At 35.2% G+C, this 13,747-nt stretch overlaps 1 protein-coding gene and 1 long non-coding RNA gene across 3 annotated transcripts; one reads left to right on the top strand and one right to left on the bottom strand.

Moving 5' to 3' along the window:
* Positions 1-1,040: 1,040 nt before the first annotated feature.
* Positions 1,041-4,615, bottom strand: LOC144430669 (uncharacterized). 2 transcript variants are annotated; one of them, XR_013479661.1, is made up of 3 exons: positions 4,251-4,615; positions 2,877-4,176; positions 1,041-2,490 (listed from the first exon to the last, which is right to left on the bottom strand). It is a non-coding gene; the product is annotated as an uncharacterized LOC144430669 (long non-coding RNA). The 2 variants fall into 2 exon arrangements; XR_013479660.1 differs by having other exon boundaries at positions 1,041-3,431; positions 4,097-4,176.
* A 516-nt stretch (positions 4,616-5,131) lies between these two features.
* LOC120329468 (sodium-dependent multivitamin transporter-like) lies at positions 5,132-12,987 on the top strand. The gene is made up of 11 exons (XM_039396110.2): positions 5,132-5,478; positions 5,718-5,919; positions 6,409-6,526; positions 6,690-6,796; positions 7,566-7,681; positions 7,875-8,015; positions 8,514-8,813; positions 9,384-9,511; positions 9,939-10,108; positions 10,736-10,964; positions 11,976-12,987. The coding sequence occupies exons 1-11, from the start codon at positions 5,336-5,338 to the stop codon at positions 12,179-12,181; spliced, it is 1,860 nt and encodes a 619-aa protein (XP_039252044.2). The 5' UTR covers positions 5,132-5,335; the 3' UTR covers positions 12,182-12,987.
* The last annotated feature ends 760 nt before the right edge of the window (positions 12,988-13,747 follow it).

Raw genomic sequence — 13,747 nt, 5'->3', positions numbered from 1 at the left:
AAAAAATGGTGAACAATATATTTCGACCGAAAACTGATTCTGAATTTATCATTGTCAAATGTTCATAATCAGCAATCTTGGTACTTCAATTATTTTTCACATTTATTAGGTCCTTACCATGCAGTTAGTGATATTCTTTCGAATTAAACGATAAATTTGCGATGACGTAATCATCTTTGGAAAAATTGTACATTATAAAAATGACTTTTACCTTAGATGTCAGTTAACGGTTTAAATAAATCGTAACCGCTAACAATCTAAAATTGGCTAATCATTCCCAGTCCTAGTTAATATAACATAAAAGTGAATCGCAATAGAGGAGGGATGGCCAACACGTTGATCGCGATCGACCGGTTCATCGCCCCATCTCTAGTAGTCGATCCTGTCTGATGTTGAGTGAATTCAATAACATACTCCGACAAATTGCCTTGAACCAGTTTCACGCAGCGCCTGTTGTGTGTTTGTTCCAAAACTGGAAGAATACAGTACAGTGCATGCGCCAAATACGAGTCTGGGCATGTCCGATAGCGCAAATTATTACGTAACAAATGGAAGTTCCTCCGCCGCTAAGTTCAGAAATAAACTTGCAGAACGACGTGTTGCCGTCTTGGCCGACGAACGATCATAATACCTTTTGAAGTATGCGAAAGTAATTGACTCACTTCAAGAATAGTATGACAAATTTCATTCGCAATGGTAGCAGTGGCATCACAATGCCCAATTTTTACTAATTTCAAGCGATCGAATAATAGGACTTGGAAGAAAGGTGTAATCTATAGACAGAAAGTTTGAGCAGTCATGTAGGTAGCATTTATGGTTTGATAATATTTATTTTTCGCTGTTTAGAATTAGATAATACATGGATTTTTGGCAAGGTTCAAATTTTCAACACCTATACATAATATTTAGGCAGGGCTGAATATATTATGGCATTTTTGAATCGTGATCGTAATGTTTCGTTAGATCCAACTTAGCCTGTAGACCAGGGATGCTATTCATGCGAACATAACAGTGGGTACAAATGTATGCAGGTGCAAATATCCACGGGTAAAAATGTTCATGGAACGGAGAATGCGTGTGCGTGAAAATGATATGGGTGCAAATGTTCATGAATGCGGATATGAATAGGTACAAATGTACGTAGGTGCAAATGTATCTGAGTGCGAACTTCAACGGGTGCAAGTGTACATGGGTCCATATTTTAGACTTTATTGAAGATTTCCCCAAACTTTTGTGTGTTCATTGTTTTGCGTGTGGTTTGTTTCTGGGGGAATCAAATTAAACTTATACTCATATGCTGGTGCTAAAATTTATGGGTGCAAATGTGCTGTCACCAAGAGGTAAAAATAATACACGTATATTGTACAGTTTGGACGTAAATATATACTACTACTAGATGTCCAACTCCGCTCGCCGTATAATAAACAAACGAAGGCGATGTTGCACCTCCAAGTGGCGGGCGTCACGGTCGGTAGGTTCAGACAAGGTGCTTATCGACGACGACGCTCCTGCATCAGAGCTCGCAAACTCCCCTGTTCGTGTATTACTGATCGAAATATTTGCTGAGAGACGTGGAAAATTTGATAAAAATGAACAAATAACTGTGAAAATGAAGACACAGTCTGTCTTGTCGAAAGAAAGGCATCAAAAATGCGATGCATTGCAAAAAATGTCAGTCAGATGTAGGTAGGGTGGTGACGAAAATGAATACTTTGCACCTTATATTTATATAAAAAAAAAAAAAACTTAGCAGCATAGCGTTTTGGTCTCACTTTATCTCAAGTGTTGTACCTTTTACAGAAGTTTTTTTCTCCATTTGACCTATAATCAGGGCTGCCATAACGTCCTTATTTCGAAGGCCTTTGTCTTAGAAAACATTTTTGCCCTTTTTTTCAACAAACGTTCTTATTTTGACATGTGTCCTTATGAATGAATATACCGGTAAATTAAACTTTGAATTTGGTTTAGATCTGGAACTTCATAAGATATGATTATTCATAAGATCAATGATTATACAAGGGTCGCACTGCATGATTACATTCTGTTTATTACATTTCATTCATTGTTATCTTATTACTTTGTTTCCCTGTCCTTATTTTGAGGTTCATATCGATGGCAGCACTGCCTATAATTATAATACTAAATCTAAAAGCGTAATAACCACCAATCTCACAGTCGAAGAAATCAAAATTTTAGATTACATAGCAGGATATGTTATCAGAAAAATTTATCACAGTGAAGGAATTTCAGCTAGTCATAAAACTCATATTGTTAAAAAAAATTACGCTTTCGAAAGTGACAGAAAGAAAAGATTTCACAACAAAACATACATTAACGTTAATAGTGGCATTGATGTTTTTTGAGGCTTTGGGAGTGGTTCTTAGTGGGGGTAAATTTTAGGTTCTATCACATGCACATTGCCACAATGCTTTTCAATGAATTTCTCATTATATGTGAACTGGAGCATCGATGGATTCTCAGCCCAGCAACCTGGAAAATATGCATCTTTTAAACTGAAAATCTTTTGGTGGTTTATTCAATATTTAAGGTCATGGGCATAGGGAGGGTTAGTTGAAAAGTTAGACCAAAACCCCTAGAAGGTTTGAGCGGAAGCCGGCAAATGTGGGTTTTCAATAGTCCAGATGGTCTGACTTTAAAAAGTGTTTCAAGCCACGAAAAATTTATATGTATGATATAGAAAATGAATATAGAAGACTTTTATTTTACATTTAAGCGGAGGGGGGGGGGTCTGACAGATGTTTGGTCTAATATGGTATATTTGGAGACTTTCATACGTTGGAGAAGCAATGAAATGTTGTTGTTTTTTATCCTAATGAGTTGCATGCAGCTGTATAGCATTTATTTTTGCTAATCACCTGTTGTAGACTTCAGTGTGTAAAATAATTTATGAAATTTTGGCTGATCCACTGCAGTCTTCTGTCTCCAGATGTTTCAGAGGGAGTAGATTTCCGTTTTTAAGATAGGCCACGTTTGTAATGCTTCTGCATATGCCAAGAAAGGTATTCTGAAGTTTGCAATACTTGGCAGTTGCTTCAAATTCACAGATGCAGGAAGAACCTAGAAAGAAAAAAGTCCATGGTTCATCTGTTATTGATGACCTGAATAATGTTGGTAATTCCAGAAATAATAATCATGCTCCAAGTATTTAAATGCTCAATAGGAGATAGATCCAATAAAAAATACCAATAAATTAATATCTACTTACAATACTTTGTGCTATTCCTGTGCTGAATATTTACCAGACATTTTTGTCAAGCTATTGAGTTAAACATGTTGGTCTGTTAGTTTAAATGGCTGTTTCAAATGTTTTTTTAGATCTTCATAATCATAAATTCCCTCTAGATGTGTTTCCATGCCAAAACCCCATCTGGTGACAGCAAATCATTCTTCAAAAGTGAGTTTCGAGCAGTCTGCAAAAATTTATATTTTAGTTACAATATTTTGAAATAAATTGCCTACAACGATTGAAGCTTGGACCTTGTCTACCATCTAAGCATGTGTGTTTCATATATATAAGTATAACAGCCACTCTGACAAAGTGTTATTTGAAACAAAAATGTGAATACCTCATAAAACAAACTGGAATTAATAAAAGTAACGGTTCCAGGAGAAATATTCATGCATTCAATGAAAAAGTTATTGCTATTTATTACAAATCAATAATTTAAAAACACTCGACAAAATGATGCAAAATTTTTTTGGCATATCTACAATCATAAATATAATATATATGTTGAAGCCATGTTTAGATAATAGCAATGATAGGTATCCAATTTATGTGAATAAGGGTATTAGTACCAGCATGAAATCAAGCAAAATGGATTCACATGGCAAACGTAAAGCACCTCTTATGTTGTCATATGCAGCTGGTGACTTCGTATACAATGACAGAATGAATGGAAAAAAATCCATCATAAAACACTCATTATTTGAAGTTAAAATATGTGTGATCAATTTATGTGGTATCGTTCACCACATATATTTTTTGCCGAGAGTTTTAATTCCTCAATCAAAAATTTTCATTGATATGGCTGTATGGTGTAAGTTGATTCTGATTTTTGAGATAAATTATCACCTGTTAGTCAATTTATATCCTTGCTTACTGCTACACAGCCTAAATCCTCACACTGCAACTTTTTTATGATCCTTTTCTTCCTGGAAATATACATATTAGGTTACATAATATCTTTATCTCCTATCAAAATTTACATTCCTTGACAAATCATTACTTCAACAACAATCTGGCTCCGAAGAAATGGATATTTGTTCTCCAATTGAAATATGAAATCGATCCCACTGCGATTATTTCGTCTTTTCGTTCACTCACTTGAATCATATGCAAATTTCCAGTCTTTCAATCTAAACTTATACAATATACCTCGTATCCGTATTGTAATTGTGGCGATTGCTGACGCAAAAGGTACCGTATATATCCTAGTTCAGGGTGGTCCAAACCCAGGCCCGCGGGCCACGCGTGGCCCGCCGCTTCATTATCTATGGCCCGCGTCACATTCGGAGAGTAATCAAAAAATCGCATTTCGTGTTGTTTCGTAATAAAATAAATCAGAAAAATCTTTTGACATATTATTACATCTCAAATGTCACTAAATTGACTAGTGTTATGGCTAGCTGAGGCAACTAGCGAAGTTGAATGAGGTGCTTGGCAGTCTAAATTATTATCTGGCTTTCTATTTATTTGGTCGGGAATATATGCAAACAATATAGGCATCATAGAAAACTTAAAATAGAATGCAGATTCTATTAGCCTGGAATAGCTAGGTCTGATAACTATGTGTTCGCACAATAAAAGCGTTTGTTTTGTATTGCACTGTTTACCTATACTTGGCACTATTGTGGCCCGCGAACAATGCAAAAATAATTTTGTGGCCCGCGGAGCCGACAACCTTGGACCACCCTTTCCTAGTTACTAGTATTCGTATCGCAAACGCAAAAAGTATGTCACGTACGCTAAAATGGAAATAACTGAAGAAGCGAAGGCCAGACAGATGCAACACGTGCGCACAGCACGTGCAGCTGTAAGCGCGTTTTGACAGCTTTATACAAGCATGGCGCTGTAACGAGGGTATCAATATATGATAAGTTGCAAGTGTGTGTTGCATCATCCGCTTATTCCTGCTGCTTTTCCGTTCTCGTATCCGCTTCAGACGCATGTTATTATCAATATTCAGATATCTTTAAAAAGTCGTATAGGTTGCTTGCATACGAAACAATGCTATCGTTAAATGATCGGTAGGGAAATCTCAGAATCTAGTGGACTGGATATCATCACATAGTATACCTTCCAAAATCAAGAATGGAAGAATCAAAAATTCATTTTTCGGTATGGGATTATGTTGTATTTGCTTTGAGTCTGATTCTTTCTCTGGCGATCGGTCTCAGATATGCCTTCACTGGAGGAAAACAAATGACGACATCTGAATTCCTGATGGCTGACAGGTATGAGATTACTTCACTGCATTACAAGACGTTTATGCTTATTAATTTGGCCTAAAGTGGGGTCCAAAATAAATAAATCCAAAATAAGGCGGGCAAGATCTAACAATTATTTTAATTAGCTTCATGCCAACTCAAAAAATTTGTATACGACCCGCCTCTTGAGAATCACTGTTCTAGAAAATATGAAGTTTCAGTTGTAGGAGATAATTTAAATAATTCATCTTGTCTTTTATTTATAGAAAAATGCGGTATGGTCCAGTTGCATTATCACTTATGGTGACCTTCATATCTGCAGTCAGTGTTCTCGGAGTTCCTGCTGAGATATTTGTGAATGGGACGGACTACTGTTATCTCGCAGTGTCATATTTCCTATGCTTTCCGATTGTGTGTCATATATTTATACCTGTCTTCTATAAGCTCAAAATAACTTCAGTTTATGAGGTGAGATCTCCCAAGTTCAAGTTCTTTTCCTTTGTTTATCAGAATCATAGTTGGAAAAACTCAAGTTGACTTGACTTCAGTCACTTCAGCAAATTGACTTAAGTCACTTCAGAGTTAAAGATAGAATGACTCAATTTGATAGACTCCAGTCACTTCAGATTGGCTTCAGTCATAAAAGGCAACATGGTCGAAGTGATGACATATGATGATTTGTGTGGATTTGACTTGACAAGAAGGAAATTGGTCTAGACTGAGCTCAAGCTCAAGTTGATTTCTTTTTGGGTATGACTCGTAATATCATGAGGGTTGGTCCTAACTCTAACTTATTTTATTAAACATTCATTTAAATATGAAAGATTAATTCATTTTGAGGTAATATGATAACATATGGGAGACATTTGAGGATCACACATGTTAAATATCAATTTAATATAGATGTGTGTTCATTTTATTAAACATATTCATTCAGAAATTATTCTTATTTTTCAGTATCTTGAACTGAGATTTTCGAAGTCTGTTAGAATATGTGGAACAGTCGTGTATATGCTTATGCTCATCATCTATATGGGTGTTGTTTTATATACACCAGCTCTCGCTCTAAACACAGGTAAGTTTCATATTCTTGTTTTTCCTTGGCCGAAGGAAATATTGATTTCCCCCTAACTCTGTGGTATATTTATACCAAGATTCTAGAAATTGTATGACCGGATATATTTATGGCATTTCTGTGAAGAAAACCGTATTAATCTCATCATTTATTTTGTTTTCAGTAACAGACATTAATGTGTGGATATCAGTAGTGGTTCTATGTGCGGTGTGTACTGTATATACTACCCTTGGCGGTTTGAAAGCAGTTATTTGGACTGATGTATTCCAGGTACAATTTTTATGATTTTTTTCCGATCATAAACATTCTCACAGACTCGAGCATGTAGTGTATAAGAATGTAAAACATACGAGAGCAACGGTCCCTTTTTATTGATCTCTTGCTTGGTAGAACAGATCGTCATAATCCTATTTTAATGATAATTTTTAAATCAGCAAAAATTGGTCCACCATTCCTAGAAGTAATGTGAAACTATTTTTGAATTGATGTGGTTTTGCACAAGCCTACCCAATTTATTTGTGGGATAGTGGGAGGATTTGGAAAACAGAAAAAACATACTATGTAGGTCTAAAAGTAGTTGCGAAAGATAAAATAATTTAGAGATAATCTATTCAATCATATCCGTTTTAAAATAATTGTTAAACGAGAATATCGGTCGGAGACCGAAGACTTATCGATCGAAACTGCAGTTTCGATTTATGACTCTTTAGTGACACCGCGTTTCCCATCACTAATTAATTGATAACTCGCTAAATATACGACATAATTCATCCAAAATCAATAGGCTTCTGGTCCGAGATATGATGAATGTACATGCAAAATTTGGAGCAGATTCAACCTCGCTTTCATGAGATATCGCGTGCATCTAACAGACAGACATAATATACCTATCAACATACTTACCGATCAAGATCGATAAGTAATAAGTCTGGATGAATGCTAAAATTTTTCGACATATCTTATTAAGATACCTATCATGAGATGATAGAATGGTGATTTAAAAATGAATTTTTCAAAATGTTTTGGATCCTAATTTCAGGCGACTGTGATGTTGGGTGGTCAAGCTATTGTTCTTATTCTCGGTGTTGTAAAAGTAGGGGGAATGGATGAAGTTTGGAGAATAAATACAGAAACAGGAAAGCTGTCTTCAATTTCGTGAGTATTATTATTTACTCTGGATTTTGCAATAAATTTATCTGGTAAAATTGATCCTGGTTTGTTTTTAGTTACAAATAGATTTGCAATATTCTGAGTTGGCCAGTACTAGAAATACTTGGCTAATTTAAAACTGTTCCTAGAAGCAATAACAGCTTTGATAAAATTTTCTTCTTTACTTTTTTCTGTACAGATTTAATCCTTCTCCGTTCGAAAGACACACATTTTGGACTTTGGCGATTGGTGGAGCTTTCATGTGTTTATCTTTGTATGGAACGAGTCAAACTGCTGTTCAAAGATATTTGAGTTGTGAAACCATGAAAGACGCACAAATGCAAGTTATTTCTGATTTTTTTTAATAAATTTATATTGTTGAATGGAGCTTGAATTAACTTTATAAAAAAGATTATTTGTAAGATTTGCGATGTTATTGCAAATCGATTCAGCATTTAATGGCGTTCAACTCAACGTGGTATTTAGGGGTTGTAACGACCCAATTATATACAGTATACAAAATGATATATGCGGTTGCAACGCAAAGAGATTGGATTCACGTACCAGATATCAGATATGTATTAATTAAGAACTCATTTCACGGGCCGCACACCATTTAAAACTGGTACTACTTCGATGACTGCATTAATTTGGCCCATTGGCTGCAGGTTGCACACTTCTGATATACAGTATTTTAAAAAAATATACATGCAGTTGAGTAAGTGTCATTTTATATAAATCGTCCATACTGGAATGTACTGTGTATGAAAATGTATTTTTGCTATTTCTCATTATTTTTACTAATAATGTAATTCAGTGGTATTTTTCTTCATTACAGAACTGCCTATCTCAACGTGCCTCTTCTAATCATTGTTATGATTATCAATGGATTGCTCGGCCTTACTGCATATGCAACATACCACTGTGAAAATCCATTAGCCACTGGTGCAATATCTAAATCCGACCAACTTCTGATTTTCTACATGTTGGATGTATTGAATGGGTATCCTGGTTTACCAGGCATTTTTGTCGCTTGCTTATTCAGCGCCGCTCTCAGTACGATTTCATCTTGCTTTAATGCACTCGCGACACTCACAATGCAGGATCTTGTCCAGCCCTTTGTTGATTTGTCAGACAGGTGAAGTTTTAATATTTTTTATGTTTAGAAATTCATAGATCTTTGAAAGTACCAGTACTTCATTCCACATTTTTATTTCTTTCCTGTTTTATTCACATCGGCATGATTATAAGCAAGGAAGTCGAGAGAATATACAATCGACTTCCGGTTGAAAATAACTTTGGATCTAACCCCGGGTTAAGAGAAGTTTTGAAGACTCCATCTCTAACCTCCGAGAAATTCAAATGGGATAACAAAACTTTGGCCTTATGCAAGTCTCCTTCAATAAACTGTTGGAGTGCTTGATAAATTTGATGGTTTTTGGAATTTCTGTAGAAAAATTTTGACTTTTTTAATCGCTATTATTAAAAGACATTACAAAAAGGAAGGTCGATATTTGAACCGTTCCATATAAATAACATTTGACATTCGGTAATTTTTTTAGAACTACTTTTTTTTTATCAAATCTTTCACAAAGGAAGACAACAGTTGATAAATTTTGGAATTACTTGCTCTGACTTTACTCTATGACCACATTTGAAGTTATCTCCGAGATTTGCTAAAGAAAACAAAACTTCTCTTTTTGTTCAGGAAAGCTGTTTTATATTCCAAAGTTCTGGCGTTTGGATATGGTATTGTCTGTCTTTTGATGGCAGGTATTGCATCAACAATGGGTAGTGTTTTGATTGCTGCTATCAGTATTTTTGGTATTATTGGAGGTGAGACTTCTCATATTTATCAAGATGCTGTGATCAGAAGTGAAGGCAAATTTTCATTGGTTGCCATTATTATGCTTTCACAGAAGTTTGATTGGGCATCTGGCTTTTATATAACATTAACCACAAACAGAGAAAGTAATGCTAAAATATATAATTTGAATTCGTGTGAATTTTGAGCATAATATTGGCTCGATAAAATTTTGAGAGAAAGTGAATGTGACAGCCTTACAGCGACTATCTTTAATGAACATAGATAATTTGACATCGTTTGGTCCATTTTTTGCAGAGAAAAGATTTTTCACAGCGATAACAATTTTGCAAAACGAACCGTACGTTCATATTATTTCAAATAATGAATATTGAAATGGGCAAGTTTTTATGCTATTTTGTTAGTTTCTATCCTGAATGACACTCAATTATCTTCCAGGTCCTCTTCTTGGTTTATTTGTACTTGGGATGTTTTTTCGAATCGCTAATACCAAAGGAGCACTGATTGGATTTTTCACTGGATTGGTTTTCATATTTATTGTCGGATTCGGCAGCATTTTTTATTTTATTTTAGAAGTTCCAAAACCTACATATGAACTCAGAGATGAAGTGAGTATCTAGGATAGGATTTACATATTTATCCCGGGGGAGAGGGAAGCCGATAAGATAGCTTAATTACATGGAGAACTACGGCCTCTTGTGCGGTTTATTTATTCCAGATGCATGGACTTTGTGGTGGAGGAAGCCGTAACAGACCAGCGGTTATGTGAACCATCCTACGGCTGCGTAGTACTGTGCCAATCTTATCAGTTAATATTCCTAAATCTTTTATCAGGTTTAGTGGACTTGTAGTTACCTAGGTGGCATTCCAATCTATTGCTTTATTATTGGAGATTGCCATTCGCTTCATACTTTTTACTTGAACTAATTGAAACTATATTCAATACTTCTCTTATTTTTCTGTCTTGTGTGACATTATTTTATAATATCCAAATATCCTTGTAATAATTATCCAAATGCTTATCCAGTGTTCTGGTAGTCAATTCACATATCGTAATTCATATCTAAATGTATTATTTTATATGAAATTTTTCCATATCTCTAGATTCCATTATAAAAATGGTCGAAATTCTTCTCCTGCGAATACCAAATATAACAATATTCCAGACTTACCGTACTTGAATTGGGCTGGGGCTGCCTCATGATTCCTATTATATTGTCTTTACTTTATTTCAGACATGCAATTTCACTGTGACATACGACTCAAATTACACAACCGAATCAAATCTAAATATTTCTATGAATTTGTATAATATTACCAACACAACTCAACAAACTGTGATCCATGAGAAACCTAAATTATACGAAGGTTTTTATTCCATCTTTAAATTATCCTACCTATGGTACAGTGGGATAAGTGGACTTGTTGTCATCATTGTCGGCCTTATTGCAAGCTGGATTACATGTGAGTGCTCTCTTATTTTCAACATACTAATAACAACGTTATATGCTTTTCCCTTATCTTGTCAAGACTTGTTTAACTTAGCGCCACAGTTCACTTAGCACTCCAGTCTCCTCTGCTTTGAGTGTATGTTACATTGATTTGAAATTTTCGTTTAAAAAACTCCAAGGTCTTGCTCTTAAATATGGATGAATATAAATGAGACTATTGTTTGATTCCTGCTATAGTTATGTGGTTTGTTTAATCACCCCTCGATCACGTCTTCTTACAGAATCGGATCTAACAAATTTGATTATGTTATCAGCAACTGGTCATTTATTCCCAAATATAGCCTTCACTGGTAGATAGTAGAGAGATAATGATTGATTTTTGCCTTCCAAAGTACTTGCCAGTAACTGTTAACTACGTGGTCTAACCACTGTCAGAGTTGAATATATTTATACTCAGCGTGAGGTGGACTCAGCTGAGACTTTACGTACCCACTAAAATATCAATGCTTTCCTAAAAGTACTGCAAATACTACTACTTGGTATAAATTACCAGCGATTCCCGACTGAGGGCTCATGTCTCCCCAAGGTGGCCGCAGAGCAGTTGGAGGAGTGCCAAATTGATTTTACCTTTCCCTTGACAGCAAAACTCCCCATTCTTCCTAGTTTCATAGCTTGATAAGGGTATTTCACAGAGTGTTTTCACTTTGTTTGAACATAATGGGAATCTATCAATCACAAAAACACTGTAAACACCACCGGAATGACAAACAGGGGGGTCATGAGTGCTAAAAGCCTCCAGAAGAGGCCAACAGCCATAAAAGGTTGATAACCACTGGTATATAGTATCATTGCAGCATAATTCATAAATTTATTTATACGCGTGCATTTTATTTTATACTATGTGCATTAAATAAATATTGAATATAAATTGAGGACTGTTTCTGTGATTTGGTGGTTTATATAAGAAAGTATTTTAACATTTTTGATCTGTTCCAAATTGCCAATAAACTTTTATCTTTTTTAGCGCGATGCGATGAAACTGACAACATAAATGAAAGAACACTTCATCCTTTGGTCCGAAGAAAGCAAATCAAAACAAATTTATCAACAGCACCTCTGGTAGAAAACAAGAATGCTAACGACACTGGCATTCATTTAAATGTTTTATTAGGTCAAGAAAATGATGACATGAAGTCTGTGGAAACACAAAGTTTTCTTGAGCACTCATGAGAGTTAGATACGTACTAACTTGTTGACCTTCTGGTTACATTTCCTGGTAAATCCAGTTAATGTAATTTGTCTCGTGATGGGCATTTCTCGCAACATTCATAACCAATGCTTCAAATACTTATTTACTTTAATATAATAGTTTAATTCCAGTTGCAGTCTTCCAATACACAATCCAATCTACAAAAGGAATGAATGAAATTTTGATTTTTTTTTTACATTATCAAAATTATGTCATCTGCCACCTTCAAGAATTAAGGAAATTGAAATGTTTTTTTGGTAATTTCAAAAAAGTACATGTGGCAAGTATGACGATAATGCTGTAAAGTTGATTGAAATTAATTGCAAGCGGAATTGTAGTAACTTGAACTTTTTTATATGATCACCCTAATGGGTCATGACATTGTATGTAGAAATTTAACCTATCTTATTATTTACACCATGTCAAACGTACTTGTATGTTTTGCCTTAAATTATTTTTACCTACTCTTTCCATCGTATTTATTTAGTTCATAATTAATTATTTATTTAAGTGCATGCTATATGCATAGCAAAATAAATGAAATGCTCACTTCCGCCAAAGTCTTGAATTTTCATACTCAATTAAGACTGTTTATACACACCTTGACCCACTATTTGTGTTCCAAAAAATGAAAAATACTTTGAATAAGTTCATGTTTGTTGGCCTAAATACACTCGTTGCTTCTAGTTTAGTTCAATCATGCCTTTATTTATTTACTTCTTACATAGTCCATATGCATAAAGGAGAAGAATTTTTTGTGCCAAAAAAATCCGTACTGTCCCACTTATCTGTGTGTTTTTGTGTCGCCTGGACAAGTGGTTCGGCATTGGGTTTCTTTGCTCGGTTTGTCTGTTGGACTGTAAGTGCGGGATATCAGTGAGGGATATATAAGCACGTAATAAAGAATATCGCGGCAGCTAGCGATTTTTGCGTTCCGCCCTCATCCCGTCGCTGATGACTTGAGGATTGCTACGTTGGTCAGACTTGGCTTAAGAAATTGGCGGCAACAAACTGATCAGATGGGAGGAAGTCAGTATGAAGTATTCAATGCTGCTTTGTTTTATCTGGCACATTTGATCGAGGTTAAGATCAGCAGTTTTCAGCCTTGATTATACTTGTGTCATATTTTTAGCTCAAAAGAAATCTTGGACTCACGGAACCTTTAACTAACGATTACAGAATCGTAAAAATGTATTTTTATGAATATGACAAGCTCGTAAAATTGTCAGGGACCAAGAGGTCGTGGCTCGCCATATGATTAAGCCGCCCTATTGGCATTTCCTTTCCCCTGTGATAAATATCTAATCCTTGTGTATATTTAACAACTTGTCACGTTGAACTTCCAAACCCTTTTAATTTGTTATTGATGACTTTTCCTGGGACCCACTTAAAGTTCAATGAAAACCCTGGGCCCTTTTCAGGAAAATGTGTTAGTTCTATCTTGCCAAACTGCAATGACTGGCGATAGTCTACAATCAATCCCATGTACGGTAGCCCACCGAATTTTTTAAAAGTAATAGCCTTCTAGCGAAAAATACAATCTTTAA

The sequence above is a fragment of the Styela clava genome, chromosome 12 (assembly GCF_964204865.1).
Source record: "Styela clava chromosome 12, kaStyClav1.hap1.2, whole genome shotgun sequence".
NCBI classification, from domain to species: Eukaryota; Metazoa; Chordata; class Ascidiacea; order Stolidobranchia; family Styelidae; genus Styela; species Styela clava.
The sequence above is the reverse complement of the archived record's forward strand: the minus strand, read 5'-3'. Positions and strand labels throughout refer to the sequence as shown.

What these genes read in the sequence shown, in the direction of transcription:
- LOC120329468 (XM_039396110.2), top strand. Translation starts at nt 5,336, where the DNA reads ATGGAAGAATCAAAAATTCATTTTTCGGTATGGGATTATGTTGTATTT. An exon ending in AGCTCTCGCTCTAAACACAG is followed by an intron (nt 6,527 to 6,689) that starts GTAAGTTTCATA and finishes TTTTGTTTTCAG; the next exon opens with TAACAGACATTAATGTGTGG. An exon ending in TATTTTTGGTATTATTGGAG is followed by an intron (nt 9,512 to 9,938) that starts GTGAGACTTCTC and finishes ATTATCTTCCAG; the next exon opens with GTCCTCTTCTTGGTTTATTT.